This window comes from Callorhinus ursinus, unplaced genomic scaffold (assembly GCF_003265705.2).
Source record: "Callorhinus ursinus isolate GAN/ISIS: 27379988/994484 unplaced genomic scaffold, GSC_fseal_2.0 scaffold4, whole genome shotgun sequence".
In the NCBI taxonomy this organism is placed as follows: Eukaryota; Metazoa; Chordata; class Mammalia; order Carnivora; family Otariidae; genus Callorhinus; species Callorhinus ursinus.
In genome coordinates, this window is record NW_027397066.1 from 136,422,468 (window position 1) to 136,439,013 (window position 16,546).

The following is a 16,546-nucleotide window of genomic DNA, read 5'->3' on the forward strand; positions in this document are numbered from 1 at the left end:
TGCCCTCTTTAATACCCATCACCAGGCTAACCCATCCCCCCACCCCCTCCCCTCTAGAACCCTCAGTTTGTTTCTCGGAGTCCATAGTCTCTCATGGTTCATCTCCCCCTCCGATTTTTCCCCATTTTTTTCCCTTACTGCTATCTTCTTCCTTTTTTTTTTTAAGATTTTATTTATTTATTCATGAGAGACAGAGAGAGAGAGGCAGAGGGAGAAGCAGGCTCCCCAGGAGCAGGGAGCCTGATGTGGGACTCGATCCCAGGACCCTGGGATCATGACCTGAGCCGAAGGCAGACGCTCAAACATCTGAGCCACTCAGGTGCCCTCTTTTTTTTTTTGAACATATAATATATTATTTGTTTCAGAGGTACAGGTCTGTGATTCAATAGTCTTACACAATACACTTATTTCTGGCTTCTTGAAACCACCTGCATTCCTTGGACTATGACCCCTTTATCAAACCACTCCAACCTCTTCCTTCTGTTATTATATGTCCTATTTCCTTCTTTGATTTTCTTGCCTCATTTGTGTGAGGACGCTTATATTTAGAACCCACCTGGATAATAATCTCCAACTCAAGCTCCTTAAGTTAATCACACCTTAATCACATCTGTAAATCTCCTCAAAAGCCATATAAGGTAACATTCACAAACCAGGGATTAAGATATGAATATCTTTTGTGAAGACATTATTAAGCCTTCCACACCCAGGAACATTCTTCTTTTCTTCTGCTAACTTTAAAACATAACTTCCTTTCTCTAAATTGAAAATATCTCCACAGCTACCACTATCAGATCCATATTCCAATAAGGAGAAACAGAGCAAAAGAGAAGGCAAAGTACATATCTTCCCTTTTATGTTAAAATCCAGACATTAGGGACACCTGGGTGGCTCAGTTGGTTAAGCATCCGCCTTCGGTTTAGGTCATGATCCCAGGGTCCTGGGATCGAGTCCCACATCAGACTCCTTGCTCAGCGGAGAGCCTGCTTCTCCCTCTGCCTGCCGCTCCCCCGGCTTGTGCTCTCTCTCTCTCAAATAAATAAAATCATAAATAAATAGATAAATAAATAAATAAATTCCAGACATTAAATAAATTAGTTATTATCACACTCCATTGGCAAAAACCTTGTCAAGGGACAATACTGAGCCTCAAAGAGATCTGGGAAAGGTAGTTTTAGGTGGGTAGCTATGAAACTGGCATAAACCGGGTCTCTAGCACTGAAGAAAACTGTAGAAAATTATTTGGTAGATAACAAATAGTCTCTTCTTCACACATAATCACAGAATTAACCTATTTTGGGGTAGTTATGATCAAGTAAGCATAATTTCTTTAGCCTTGAGAAATTTATATAGAAAGACTCATATTTCACCACAGCCAACACAAAACCTTTTGTTGTTATTATTGTTGTTCATTCTCCTCCCTTCATATACTACTGAGTACCTGCTCTACTTTTGGCGGAATTAAGTACTGGACTTTGAGAACAAAACAAGCATTACTCGAAATTTCTAAATTTATTTCATACAGTGTTGATGCTGTCAACATCAGCCATGTCTACTAACTTTCAGAAGCTTTACAAATAAGGGTCATAAGAAAACTTGCCTTTAACTAACAAAACCTCTCAGTTTTTTGAAGAATGGTTCCTGTGAACCCTCTTACCCTGTTGGTAGGAATGCAAATTGCTGCAGCCACTCTGGAAAACAGTATGGCGGTTCCTCAAAAAATTAAAAGTAGAAATACCCTACGACCCAGCAATTGTACTACTTAGTATTTACTGAAATGATACAAAAATACAGATTTGAAGGGGCACAGGCACCCCAATGTTTATAGCAACATTATCAACAAGATACATATTATGGAAAGAGTCCAAATGTCCATCGACTGATGATGGATGAAGAAGTGGTGTGTGTGTGTATATATATATATATATATATATATATATATATATATATATGGAATATTACTCAGCCATCAAAAAGAATGAAATCTTGCCATTTGCAATGACATGGATGGAGCTAGAGTATATTATGCTAAGCGAAATAGTTCATTCAGAGAAAGACAAACACCATATGATTTCACTCATATGTGGAGTTTAAGAAACAAAACAAATGAGCATAGGAGGAAAAAAAAGAGAGAGACAAAGCATAAAACAGACTCTTAACAATAGAGAAAAAACTGATGGTCACCAGAGGGGAGGTGGGGGGAATGGATTAAATAGGTGATGGGGATTAAGGAGGGTACTTGTTATGAGATGCACTGGCTGTTGTATGTAAGTGAGGAATCACTGAATTCTATACCTGAAGCTAATATTACACTGTATGTTAACTAACTGCAATTTAAATAAAAATTTGGAGAAAGAAAAAAAAAGTGGTTCCTATGAGATATAAAGTCATGATAGAATATGTATAGCAGATAAACCTTTGCCATAGATAAATAGAACCAATATGAATCTACACATTCAATGCAATCCCCATCAAAATACCATCCACTTTTTTCAAAGAAATGGAACAAATAATCCTAAAATTTGTATGGAACCAGAAAAGACCCCGAATAGCCAGAGGAATGTTGAAAAAGAATAGCAAAGCTAGCAGCATCACAATTCCGGACTTCCAGCTCTATTATAAAGCTGTCATCATCAAGACAGTATGGTACTGGCACAAAAACAGACACATCAATCAATGGAACAGAATAGAGAGCCCAGAAATGGACCCTCAACTCTAGGGTCAACTAATCTTCGACAAAGCAGGAAAAAATTTCCAATGGAAAAAAGACAGTCTCTTCAACAAATGGTGTTGGGAAAATTAGAGAGCCACATGCAGAAGAATGAAACTGGACCATTTCCTTACACCACACACAAAAATAGACTCCAAATGGTTGAAAGACCTAAACGTGAGACAGGAGTCCATCAACATCCTGAAGAAGAACACAGGCAGCAACCTCTTTGACCTCAGCTGCAGCAACTTCTTCCTAGAAACATTGTCAAAGGCAAGGGAAGCAAGGGCAAAAATGAACTATTGGGACCTCATCAAGATAAAAAGCTTTTGCACAGCAAAAGAAACAGTACACAAAACCAAAAGACAACCGACAGAATGGGAGAAGATATTTGCAAATGACATATCAGATAAAGGGCTAGTATCCAAAATCTATAAAGAACTTATCACTCAACACCCAAAGAACAAATGATCCAATCAAGAAATGGGCAGAAGACCTGAACAGACATTTTTCCAAAGAAGACATCCAAATGGCCAACAGACATATGAAAAAGTGCTCAACATCGCTCAGCATCAGAGAAATCCAAATCAAAACCTCAATGAGATACCACCTTACACCGGTCAGAATGGCTAAAATTAACAAGTCAGGAAATGACAGATGTTGGCGGGGATGCGGAGAAAGGGGAACCCTCCTACACTGTTGGTGGGAATGAAAGCTGGTGCAACCACTCTGGAAAACAGTATGGAGGTTCCTCAAAAAGTTGAAAATAGAGCTACCCTACAACCCAGCAATTGCACTACTGGGTATTTACCCCAAAGATACAAATGTAGGGATCTGAAGGGGTACATGCACCCCAATGTTTATAGCAGCAATGTCCACAATAGTCAAACTGTGGAAAGAGCCAAGATGTCCATTGACAGATGAATGGATAATGAGATGTGGTATATATACACAATGGGATATTATGCAGCCATCAAAAGGAATGAGATCTTGCCATTTGCAACGACGTGGATGGAACTGGAGGGTGTTATGCTGAGTGAAATAAGTCAATCGGAGAAAGACATGTATCATATGACCTCACTAATATGAGGAATTCTTAATCTCAGGGAACAAACTGAGGGTTGCTGGAGTGGTGAGGGTTGGGAGGGATAGGGTGGCTGGGTGATAGACATTGGGGAAGGTATGTGCTATGGTGAGCACTGTGAATTGTGCAAGACTGTTGAATCACAGATCTGTACCTCTGAAACAAATAATGCAATATATGTTAAGGAAAAAAAAAGAAGAAGAAGGAGGTAGCAGGAGGGGAAGAATGAAGAGAGGGAAATCGGAGGGGGAGACGAACCATGAGAGACAATGGACTCTGAAAAACAAACTGAGGGTTCTGAGGGGAGGGGGGTGGGGGGATGGGTTAGCCTGGTGATGGGTATTAAAGATGGCACGTTCTGCATGGAGCACTGAGTGTTGTGCACAAACAATGACTCATGGAACACTACGTCAAAAACTAATGATGTGATGTATGGTGATTAACATAACCTTAAAAATTTTTTAAAGATAAAAAAAGGACCAATATGAAACAACCATTATCAAGTGTTGCAAAACCATCAGCAAAAGATCATGATCCCCGAAGGAAAAGAAAAAAAAAATGGGTTGTGCTTATAATTGCCTCCACTTTCTGCCTAGAGATATTTAGTTTACATTGATGCGAAGCAGAGGAGTTGAGGGGTCTTGCTGAAATAAAAGAGATTAGAATTTAAGAAATCTTGAGACCTGGAAATTGTAGGGAGAGTACCAGAAAGGACAGAAATATGTAGAGATAGAAAGCTACAGGACTCTGAATAAGGTGACTGTTGGGGCTTTGGCTCAAGCTATAGGATGAAACTCCACAAAGTCAGGCAAAGTTCAATGACTATAGAAAGAACTACTACTAGGGAGCTATAAATTTCAAAGCTCCAAGATACTTACTTGGAGTATCTTGTACCTTACTCAAGGATAGGTGACATATGAGTTAGATTAATCAGACTCCCAACTAAAGAGACCTAATAGAAAAAAACAGATTAAAGGAACTTCATTAAACACCTCATAGAGACCCTAGAAACACTACATCTTAGGAAAATAGTGAAGCGAACCCTAGTTTAAAGGTTACTCTAGAAATATCCAAATTGAGTTAAAAAGAAAGCCTCAAAAAACATCTAACAGATATGCAGTTAAATTAATGCCAAAGCAACACTTCTAAAAGGAATCCCACAAATCTCTCTCACCAATTTCCATCATCTAAAACAAAAACAAACAAGCAAACAACAGAAAACAGATGTGAGAAGAAAAATGTGACTCATATGCAAGAAAAATATTGATCAATAGAGAAAGATATAAAATTTCAGAGACCATGAAATGAACCTTCAAAATACCTGGTATAGATAGGTTCAAATATTTAAGGGGAAATGAACACAATTAAGGAGAAAATGGAGATTATAAAAACCAACTGAAACTTCTAAAATTGAAAAATACAATACTTGAAATATATCTTTAAAAATATTTTGGTTGAGCTTAATGGCAAATTACACATGCAGAAAAACAGATTTGTGACTTTGAAGTCAGAGCAAAAGAAACTATCTAAATTGAAGTATAGTGAGAACAAAGCATGAAGAAGAAAACAAATAAAACAGATTTTAGTGGCCTATGGAAAAATGTCAAGGAGTCATGCATATCTGTAATTGAATTCCTAATGGAGATAGAAAGCAGAAATCTACTTAAAAACAATGGCCAATTTTTTTTTCCAAATTTGTTGAAAACTGAATATCCCAAAGTCCAAGAAGTTGAATAATCCCTATAGGATAAATACAAATAAAGAAAACAGAACCAAAGCATATTAATAATTAAATTGCTGCAACCCAGTGAAAAATGAAAACCTTAAAAAGCATCCAGAGGAAAATTAAAAAAAAAAAAGACAAGAAATATAACTGACTTCTCTTTTATAAACCATACAAGCCTACAAGCCAGAAGATAATACAACAACATCTGTAAAATGTTGAAAGAAAAACAGAAAAAAAGAAACTGCTTACCTAAATTTCAAGAAATTTAGAAATTTCTCAGCAGAACTGTCTTTAAATGAAGGGGAAAAAATACCGTTACACAAAGGCTGAGAAAATTGTTAAAAGATGTTTATTAGGCTAAAGGAAAAATGCAGAATTTGGATATACATAAATGAATGAGGAGGATCAGAAATGGTAAAAGTTTTGTCTCTTGTTTTTTAAAAATGATATCTTTGTAGGATATTTACTTATTTTTTTAAAGATTTATTTATTACTTTAGAGAGAGAGAGAGTGTGTGCGTGTGAGTAGGGGGGAGGGGAAGAAGAGTGGGAGAATCTCAAGCAGACTCCTGCGGAGTGCGGAGCCCCACTCAGGACTTGAACCTACAACCCTGAGATCATGATCTGAGCTGTAATCAAGAGTCAGACACTTAACCAACTGAGCCACCCAGGGGCCCCAGGATATTTACTTATTAAAAGTGGAAATAAGACAACGTATTGTAGAGTTTGTAACATACATAGAAATAAAATATTTGACAGTATTATCACAGAGGATGGAAAGGGAGAGATCTAAAATTTCTGTTTTAAGATTCTTATTTTAAATGTGAAGTAATAAAATATTATTTGAAGATACATGGTAATAAGTTAAAGTTGCATATTGTAAATATAGCTTATAGCTACATTTTAAAAAATTAAACTACATTTTAAAAAATATAGCTAACAAGCCAATCCTGAAAATAAAATAGAATTCTGAAAGTTATGCAATCCAACAAAAGGCAAAATAGAAGGAAATAATAAAGAATAGATGTGACCATTTGAAAACAAATAGCAAGATGGTACACTTAAGTCTAATGAGAATCAGCCCAAGATAAAGATGTTGAAGTTATACCAAAGCCATAAACTTTTCAAGGACCTCTCTCACCAAAAGGGAACAAAATAAGAAGTCGAGGAAGATTCTGATTCTTGAAATTTACTTGTAATTAAAACATTTGGACTTTCCTTAGATTTTATGTTGCAAGGGCAGAATACTTTAATTTTGTATATTAATTACTTGGGACTAATTTCTTTGAAACTTTAATCTTTGAAGTTTTATTTCTCTGTGGGCATTTAATAATTAGATTATATATTAAAGTTTGAGCATCTATATGCTCTTGCTATTATTACATAATTGTAGTGTCTTGATGTCAAGATTTAACATAATTGCAGAAGCTCTGAAGAGCTCTATTGAACAATGTAACTGGACATAATTTAGCATGGGGAATAATAGAGACAAAATTTTCAGACTCTGGAGTTTATGAATTAATATAATGTTCAGCAATATTTCAAAGCCTTCTGGAAGCAAACATATGGTGCCTACCAGTAGCTTGCAGGGGGAGCTACCAAAGGGCAACAATTATTATTAAGGTAAGGACATTCCTAAATGTGAGTGTCCCCAAAAGCAGCTCTGAGAAAAGAACTTAAGTTCATGTTGTTGATTTGGGATGTGATCCCAGGAAGCACAAGTTAGATACCAGGAAGGTAAGATGGAGGAAAGAAAAATAACAATGAATGAAAGAAGAAAGAAAAGAAAGAAAGAAAGAAAGAAAGAAAGAAAGAAAGAAAGAAAGAAAGAAAGAAAGAAAGAAAGAAAGAAAGAAAGAAAGAAAGAAAGAAAAAGAAAAAGAAAGAGAGGAAGGAAGGAAGAAAGAGAGGAAGGAAGGAAGAAAGAAAGAAAAAGAAAAAGAAAGAAAGAAAGAAAGAAGAAAGAAGAGAGGAAGGAAGGAAGGAAAGAAGGAAGAGAAAGAAAGAAAAAGAAAAGAAAGAAAAGAGTCATATAGAATCTTCCCTCTGAGTGGGAAACAGTGATTCTTGCTTTTTGACTTGCGGCCCTCACTGGTTAAGGACTGTCCCTGTGAGACGTTAAATCCCTGGCACATCTAGGCTATCTTGAGTCCAGCTGATAAATCTTCCTGTGTCAAATAAAATTCTTAGAAGAGTGGTTTGGGACAGGTTCCTCTAGCATCAAGCCGTCAGGGGACGTCCACACAGTTGAGGAGGCCCAGGTGGGCTTTTGGGCAAGACATCAACACCAACACCATCTGCTGCCGGAGCTCGTGAGAGGGATGACCGATTTGATGCTTGGCTGATCCCACCCCCTGAGAGACAGCCACTTCCCAAGATCACTATGGGCTTAGGTTCAAGTCAAAATTAAGAGAATAAAGCTCAAGTGTATGAGGAAGGACCACATACTCCCACTTCTCAGGTCTCTAGGTCATGACATTTCTAGAGCAGTGATTCCTAAACTTGGTCAAAATCATGAGGTGAGTTTGTTAAGATACGGATCACTCTACCTCATTCACAGAGCTTCCGATTCAGTAGTTGTGGGTGCACCCTGAGGATTTGCCTTAAAAACAAGTTGCTGCTGCTGTTTGCTCAAGAACCACAGAGAATCTCTGAGCCAGAGTAACCTTCCAGGCTTTTCTTTCTTTCATCTCTTCCCTACTCATCAAGAGAGGAGGAGTGAGAAGGCGGAGGTAGGCCTCTCACTACCTGCTTTCTGGATCTTCCTGCTTGCAGCAAGGTTTTATTCCCATCTGCACTTTGGCTATACAGAAAGCTTGGCAGGGAAGACTGCCTGTGCCTGGAGAAGGAAGTTCCAGTCTATGATGCAAGGCAAAGCGGGCATTGTTGCCCAGACCTAAGCCACTTTCTCCAAGCAGCTTTGTCAGTAAAGAAGGTGATGATGCTTCCGTACGTATACATCTGGCTCTAGTGCCTTTTTTTTTTTTTGATGTTTTCAAACTTTGAAGGAGAAAAAATTGGGGTGTTCTATATAGACATCCTATAAAACCAGCAATTTTGTGCACACATTTCTGACATGAGCAGAAAAAAAGCAATCCACTTCATATTATGTGTGAGGTCTTAAACAATATGAACGAGAGAGAAGTTACAGCATACATTATGGGTCTATTGTGAATATGGACAAGCTCTCTGCCCAGAGGGTAGTGTAAACACTGAATGACTTTTAAAATTTCAAACATTCTGTATCATAAGCTGAAGATCTAAAGACGATTTGCTTTATGTAAAACGAAAAGGAAAAGCATGAAATGAATTCCACTGGCAGAGTCAAGCTCCTTTGATTTATACATAATGTTTCTTCTGACAAGGACACAGAAGCACTCTCATATTTCAATAATTTAATTTTGCATTGTTTGAAAAGAAACAGGGCTATTGATAGACTTATTTGGCTTGCACCCTGGGATATTTAAATAGACTTTGCACTTCAAAAACACTTTCACAAATGCCAATAACTTGTGGTATTTTCAGAGATTTTTATGGTAATCGATGATGTATTTTATTTTTATTACAATTGAAAAATTGTTCAGATAAATATGCTAAGTTTTCTAAGAAAACTTAATTTTCTAGAGGCCTTTTTAACCTTTTATGAAAGGTGGATGAACAGTAGAAAATGAGTCAAACCAGTTTAGAGATTTATTCGGTCTATAAATGTGCCATTTGGCTAATCTGATTTGCATTTTCTTGTATTTTCATTGTATTTTTCCAGTGTCACAGCTCATTCCCAACTATTCTTCTGTTATTGGCCTATAACAATATTCTGAGTGATCTCAAGTTTATTCTACTTATTTATACACAAAATTACACTTAAAGTTATTATGCCAAATATGAAACACCATAAAGCCAAAGGAAAGGAAAACACCAAAAAAAGGAGAAATCCCTTGTTTAGCAAATCACACTTGTTCAGCTGTTGTTTTACAGTTAATCCTACCATTTCTAAGTATAAAGTGTCATCGTTCTACTACTGTTTTGCAAAATGTTTTGATACATCAGACATTTTTGTGACAAAGATGATCACTTACCTACCCAATATTTATTCCTCCTTGTAAATAAATGAACCCTTAATTGTGGATGGCAAAATAACAAGGCCAAAGAAATATACTTTAATCTTTGCATTTAGAGAGGGTCAATGGATGTTTCTGTTGGTACTTCCATTAAAGTTATTTCAAGAGGGCTCTCTCAGTGACAGGCATTATTTTTCCTTCCTCTTTCTTCCTTTTGTTGAAATAGGAACATGATGATTGGAATTTCCACTGCCATTTGGAAAACATAGGATGACATGGAGAATGGAAACCATGTTCTAACCACAGCAAGGGAAGCAAAGGATAATGATAACATGATGGAGCTGCCTTCTGAAGCACCTCATCTGGGCTTCTTTTATGCATAAGAAAAACACAGCAGTATCTTCTTTAAGCCCCTGTTGTTTGGGGTCTCTGTTATCGTGCCCAAAGGTAATCTCTGACTGATACACATATAATACATTTTCTATTTAGCTTTCTGGCTTTTCATCTTTAAATATTAAAGATGATCCTGGAAATGCACTTATTATCTTCACTCCTTGATAAAAATGCAGTAGAAAAAGGTTTTGATCTACTGTGGTTGATGTTGATGAATTAATGTTATTCTTCACTTCATTTCTCCTTTTCAGCTAAGACTAGAACTGGCAAGTTAGATTTAGAACAGCTGGTTTCCTGAACACCTATCAAACCTTAGTGGTTCATACATTCCTTTGTATAAACTTGACCTAACTAAAAGTGTTTCTGATAAAGAGAAATTTGCCAGACACCTTAAGAAAATGCTTTGAGTGAAGGTACTGCATTTTGCTCTCTCTAGTACCCCATTCCAGTGGTACTTGATCAACTTGGAAACACCAATCAGTGTTTTACTTCATTTCACATTTCTCATGGTCTCACTGCTTTCCTTACCTACCCCTTTCCTTACCTTACCACTTCTTCTGTGGTCCATCATTATAATCATTCTTTTGTAAACTTGTTTATTTTCCTCATGCCTGTCTCTCTCCCACTTACTCACCTGACAAAATAAAATGCTGGTTAAACCCAATTCCCTTCTTTCTATGATTGCAAATGCACAGCCAACCACAAATGAAGGAAAACATACTACTATATATCACCTCAAGGACACCCAGAGATCTGCCTGACATACCAACTACCAGCTGCTATTTCTATCACCCTCCTGCTCTGCAAGATAATTATTTTATATCTCTTCCTCTGCTCAAACAAGCTCTTACAAACTCCTCACTTTCAATAGTTGGTATTCCTGACTACACTGAAGAAATCCAAGCAATGCAAAGAGGATTATTTCCTCATGCTCCCACCCTGAGCATCTGTTCCCAAACAGTCTGTCTTGCTCCCTATTTCAACAGATTAACTATTCATCTTCCAAAGACCAATCCTCCCATGTGTGTACTAATTACATCAATTTTTTAAAAACTTGACTACTGCAATTTTCCCTTTTTTCTCTTAAATGATCTGCATTTCCTCTTTACCAGATTATTCACATCAGCATAAAAGAGTATCATATCTGCGATTTTTATAAATTCCCCCCCTTTAACTAAACATCACTCTCAAGCTACTGCAGTTCCTCTCTGTTCAATCTCAACCAATGCTCAGCAATATTATCATTTTCCCTCTTTGCAAACCCCATGCCTTAAGAACATTTAACGAAGGATTTTGAGGCAGATTAAACATAGTAGGAGGTAATAGAAAGAGAAGGGTTTTACTCCCAGGTTCAGGGATCTCTGTTTCTAGAAGAGGGAAAGCGTTAGATCTCAGCGGCAGTCAATGCTAATATTGAAGTCCTCTAAATTAATTCATAATGTTAAGACCAATGGCCGTGGCTTTGTTGCTGAGACTTCATGGTTCCTTTATTCCCACATTCCATCTTCAGAAAAACCTTGAGATCAAAGAGGAAGCAGTTCATTCACAAGGAGGGGATGAAATAGGGAAGCTACATTTCTCCAGGGCTGTTTAAGGCACATCTTGCAAAAGCCTACAGTTTGGCTCAAAGCCTTCTTACTGGGCTTCCCAGCCGAAGCATGCAAATGAGTAAGTTATGTAAGAAGCCTGCTTCAGACATGAATGGGGAGAAGAAACTCCTAAAGAACAGTTATTTGGAATGGTTCTCATGCTTTACCAAGCATCACAATTACCTAGGAAGTTTGCCAAAATACAGATTTCAAATCAATTTCCAGAAAGTGCTGGTGGAGTCCAGAGTTCTACATTTTTAATAAATTTTTCATGTGATTTTGATCCTGCTAGAACATGAACCATGCACTGCTCTACAAACTACTAAGAACTCAACTAGCTGGTCCTTAGACTGAGAGAACTAGAACTGGGAGTGAATATAAAAGATAGAACTAATTGTTAGACAAAACAAAAGTGGAGAATCTCTCAAAAAAACAAACAAATAGCTCAGAGCATTAGTCTTGTCAAAGAGGCCATTAGTCTGTAAACAATCACAACAAAGAGGGAGGTAAGAACCAGATTCGCAACAACAACCATTTTCCCAGGATGCTGCAGCTAGGTAGAGAACATCCATCCCCCCAATACAAACTTGTTCTGTCCTCTCAAGATTGTGTATCCTCAGGTAAAATTGCTGTATCCAAAGTCCAAATCCAAACATCTGAGACCACTGGGAGTAGCATGCATCACCTCCTTTGTAACTTGTCTGCTCTCTTCACTGGCTTCCTTGAAAGTTCCCTTCCAAACCTTGACTCATGTCTAGTTACAACTGGGTTTGCATTAGAAACCAAGGCCTAGATCTGCTTCTGTTGTGTGCCTCTAACAGTCAGACCATAAGCTCTCCAATCTTTTCAAACTTTTTTCAACATTTTTTAATTGATTTCTCAGGACACACTTTCCATCACAAGGTGCTCATTCTAAGTCTTCTTTTCTCCACTTGTTAACCTCAGCTCCAAGGCTCAATCCTCAATATGAATATTTATACTCATTCCTAAGGTGACCTCATCAAGCTCAAATGTATGGCTTTAAAATAGTTTATGCACATTGATATTACCTAAATATATAACTTTAGGCTGTCATTCTCCTCTGATCTCTAGACTTACATACTAAATTGCATACTTGATTTCCATCTAGAAATTATATTGAAGTCAACTTGTCCAAAAAAAAAATATATATATATATATTAATCTCACTCAGTCTCCAAATGTGCTTCTTCTATATTCAGTTAATGTCACAAGGATATATCTAAATGCTTTAAATTTCTTGGGTTTATTTTTAAAAAATTCTCTCTTATATTTGAATGCCATTCCTCAGTAATATCATCAGATCTACTTTCAATAAATATTCTAAATTTAACCACTCTTTACCTCCTCATCATTAACACTATATTTTAAGCTACCATTATCTCTTCCCTAGACTATTAAAATATTTTTTTAACAGATCTCAATGCTTCCAGTCATTTTAAAACAAATCAGAATATGCCACTTTATACACTAAGTACTTTGATGGCTTCCCACATTACACTTAGAATGGGAATCCAAATATTTAATTAGGTCCCCAGGGATCCATGTGATCTGACCCCGGGCTACCTCACCAAGCTCTTATCTGTCACTCCCTTCTTAATTCATACAAACTACACTAGCCATCTGCTGTTCCTATGGCAAGCCAAGTAAGTTTCTGCTTCTTTTTAGTAAATCATAAAGTAATACATATATGTGTATATATATATGTATATATATCAATATGGAAGTGAATCAGTGTGAATTAATGTATCATACATACGATCTTATATCATCAATTGAACTAAATAGCTACAATTTGAATTAAATCAGAAAAAGGAAAAAGCCCTCTGATTAAAAGAATAATATCAGGGACGCCTGGGTGGCTCAGTCGGTTAAGCCTCTGCTTTTAGCTCAGGTCCCAGGTCCTGGGATTGAGCCCGAGTCCAGCTCCCTTCTCACCCAAGAGTCAGTTTCTCCCTCCCCCTCTGCCTACCCCCCCAACCACATGCGCTCTCTCTCTCTCTCTCTCTCAAATGAATAAATAAATGAAAATCTTAAGAAAAAAAGAATATCAGCCTACATGGCCAATGTTCACAGCCATTAAATTAATGATTTAGAGTATAACATTTGCTGTAAACAGCAGTTTTTTATATCATTAATAAGATCAACCAGACAATCTGATTAAAATTTCAAGATGCTTATTTTTTTTTAGTTTCTAAAATTCATATGGTTGTCTACTTATTGATATTTAAATTTCAAAAAGTAATTTAAATTTCTTATGCTTTAATTTTCCAATGAGAATGAGTTACACTGTACTATTTCACGATGAGAAAAGTGGTAAAATTTATAGCATTTATTCACTCAACCACCTGTTTTTTAAAATTGAAAAAGGTTTTACATTAACAGAGTCTCAAAACAAAACGAAACAAAAATTGAGGCCTTGCCAAACTAAAAAAAATGAAGTCTTGCCTTCCTAATCAACTGTGATATTCTTTGAATATATAGTGAAGCATAAAGCAATGATATCAACACCATGTTTCTTACCATTTACTTGGAAGATGTGAGTCTGAAAGACTTGTTCATAGCCATCTGCATAACAGGTGTAATTACCCATGTGGGTTGTGGTAACCTTAGTAATATACAAGGACCCATCATCTCCAAAGTCCTATAGAAATAAAATAAAATGAAATAAAATGAGATCTTTGTATTTAAAATGTATTTTAACAATTCACTTTTTTAAAAAAGTGTATTCAGGAGCAAAGTACATAGACTAAAAAATTGTTTTTAAATTATCAGAATGATCATTGTTAGTCTTGATAGAGTTGGAAGACCTATAATTACCATAGTCTCAAGATGTGTTTTATTTAAAAAAGTATAATTTCACTCATACATACAGCTATTTTAGTATTTACATTATATGACCTTATATATAAAGTAACTCAATTTCCACATATTTTTTTCTAATTTCAGTTACAGCAGTTTCCCCTTATCCATGGTTCTGTTTTGCTCAGTTTCAGTTAGCCATAGTCAACCTCAGTCTGGAAATAGATGATTAACCTTCTGATGTATCATCAGGAAGTCAGTAGTAGCTTCACACTAAATCATAATGTCTGCATCGTTCACCTTGCTTCATCTCATCATGGAGGTATTTTATCATCTCACATCATTACAAGAAGTAGCATGATTACAGTACAATAAGGTATCTTGAGAGAGACCACATTCACATAGCTTTTATTACAGTATATTGTTATAATTTTTCTATTTTATTATTATTGTTGTTAACCTCTTACTATGCCTGATTTATAAATTAAACTCTATCATAGGTATGTATGTAGAGGAATAAACATAGAATATATGTAGGGTTTGATACTATACACAGTTTTAGGCATCCCCTTGGGGTCTTGGAACATAACTCCTGAGGATAAGAGGGGATGGCTATACCTTTTTAATTAATAAAGCTGTAAAATGACTTTTTTCTTATTTGTAGCTAAAATAAATAGCTCTTAATTATATTCTTTACACTAATCATTGCCTATTAATTTTTATATCCTTTAATTATATATTTATCCAGAAAAAAATGATGAAAGCAGTATGGTGTCAGAGATAAAGTTTATAGCCAAATTGGTAGAATATGATTTTTAAACCCCAGAAACAATCAATATATTAGAACAAATTTACCATACTATTTGAAATCTATGGAGATGAATGTGTGACCATTTTGGAAAAAAGAAAGAAAAAAATCTCACACTGTTTGTCAAAGTCAAACCAGGAAGCACCTCTGGAATAGCAAAGACTACATAGAAAAACTTCTCTTCCATAAAGGCCATGAATACACTGCAGCAATTGTCAGAATCAACTTTTCAGAACTCTGGAAATAGATAAAAAGGGCTTTCACCAATCTACAGAGCATTTACTCCAAAAAATAGTTGAATCTCAGTAAGAACAAAGAGATTTGGGGCATCCCTCTCTCCACAGCTACATGGACGCCTTGGACCATCAGCTTTGTAATTCTGCCCGCTGTGAAAACCATCATCTTAGCCACACTAGAGGAGAAAGAAAAGGCTTGGGGCTCCTCCGAGGTCCCATCCCAGGAGAACTGTCACCATTTGACCTATCTAGCAGCCCACTGAAAACTTCCATTTTTGTGATTTCTTTTTATTTGAGCAAGTCTTTGAGCTCAGTCTGTATAAATAGTTCTATCCCTAAGGCCTTTATTGAAAAGAAACAACCATGATAGTTTAACATTACAGCTTCTTATGATGGAGATACTGATTGGAGATACCAATAGGTGCACCAAACCAAACCAAAACAACCAATAAACAAAAACTTAAAAGGCAAAGCAGAAATGGGATGTCAATAGGGGTATATGAAAAGATCTGCATATTTCTGGGAATCTAGAAGGCCATAAAAATGTGAAAGACTGTGTTCATGCCCAAAAGAGGTGTATGTTTTTTTTTTTTTTTACATTTTAGAATTAGGAAAAGAATCCCCAATCTCTCATCTCTGATTGGCTTTGAGGTCCTGCACAGACAGAAAGTGAAGACTAAGGCAGACTTGTAACTGCCTATGGGAGCATTGAGTGCATAACACAAAACAGAAATAGAGCACCTTGGCCAAGTCTAAAAGACTTATTGATTCAACACATTTAATTAAATATCTGTTCAATAATTAGCTCATCACTAAACTGAGCAAAGATTTCAGTAACTAAATATAGGAAACTAAAGAAAAATAGATAAATTCTATTTCATCAAAATTAAAAACCTGTGCTTCCCAAAGGATATTGTCAAGAAAGTGAAAAGATCTCCAACAGAATGGGAGCAAATATTTACAAATCATTTACCGTATAAGGGATTGTATCCAGAATATATATATATATATATATACACACACACACACACATATATAACTATTACAATTGAACAATAAAAGAACAAATAATCCAATTAAACAATGACCAAAGAATTTGAATAGATATCCGTCAAAAAAGAAT

At 36.2% G+C, this 16,546-nt stretch overlaps 1 protein-coding gene across 2 annotated transcripts in view; it reads right to left on the reverse strand.

Annotated features, from left to right (window-relative positions):
* Positions 1-16,546, reverse strand: part of FSTL5 (follistatin like 5) — a 747,693-nt gene that overhangs the window by 192,260 nt on the left and 538,887 nt on the right. For both annotated transcript variants that reach the window (XM_025873977.2, XM_025873976.2), the window contains exon 8: positions 14,101-14,221. In XM_025873977.2, the coding sequence (XP_025729762.1) occupies positions 14,101-14,221 (121 nt within the window). The remainder of the gene's footprint in view (positions 1-14,100; positions 14,222-16,546) is intronic.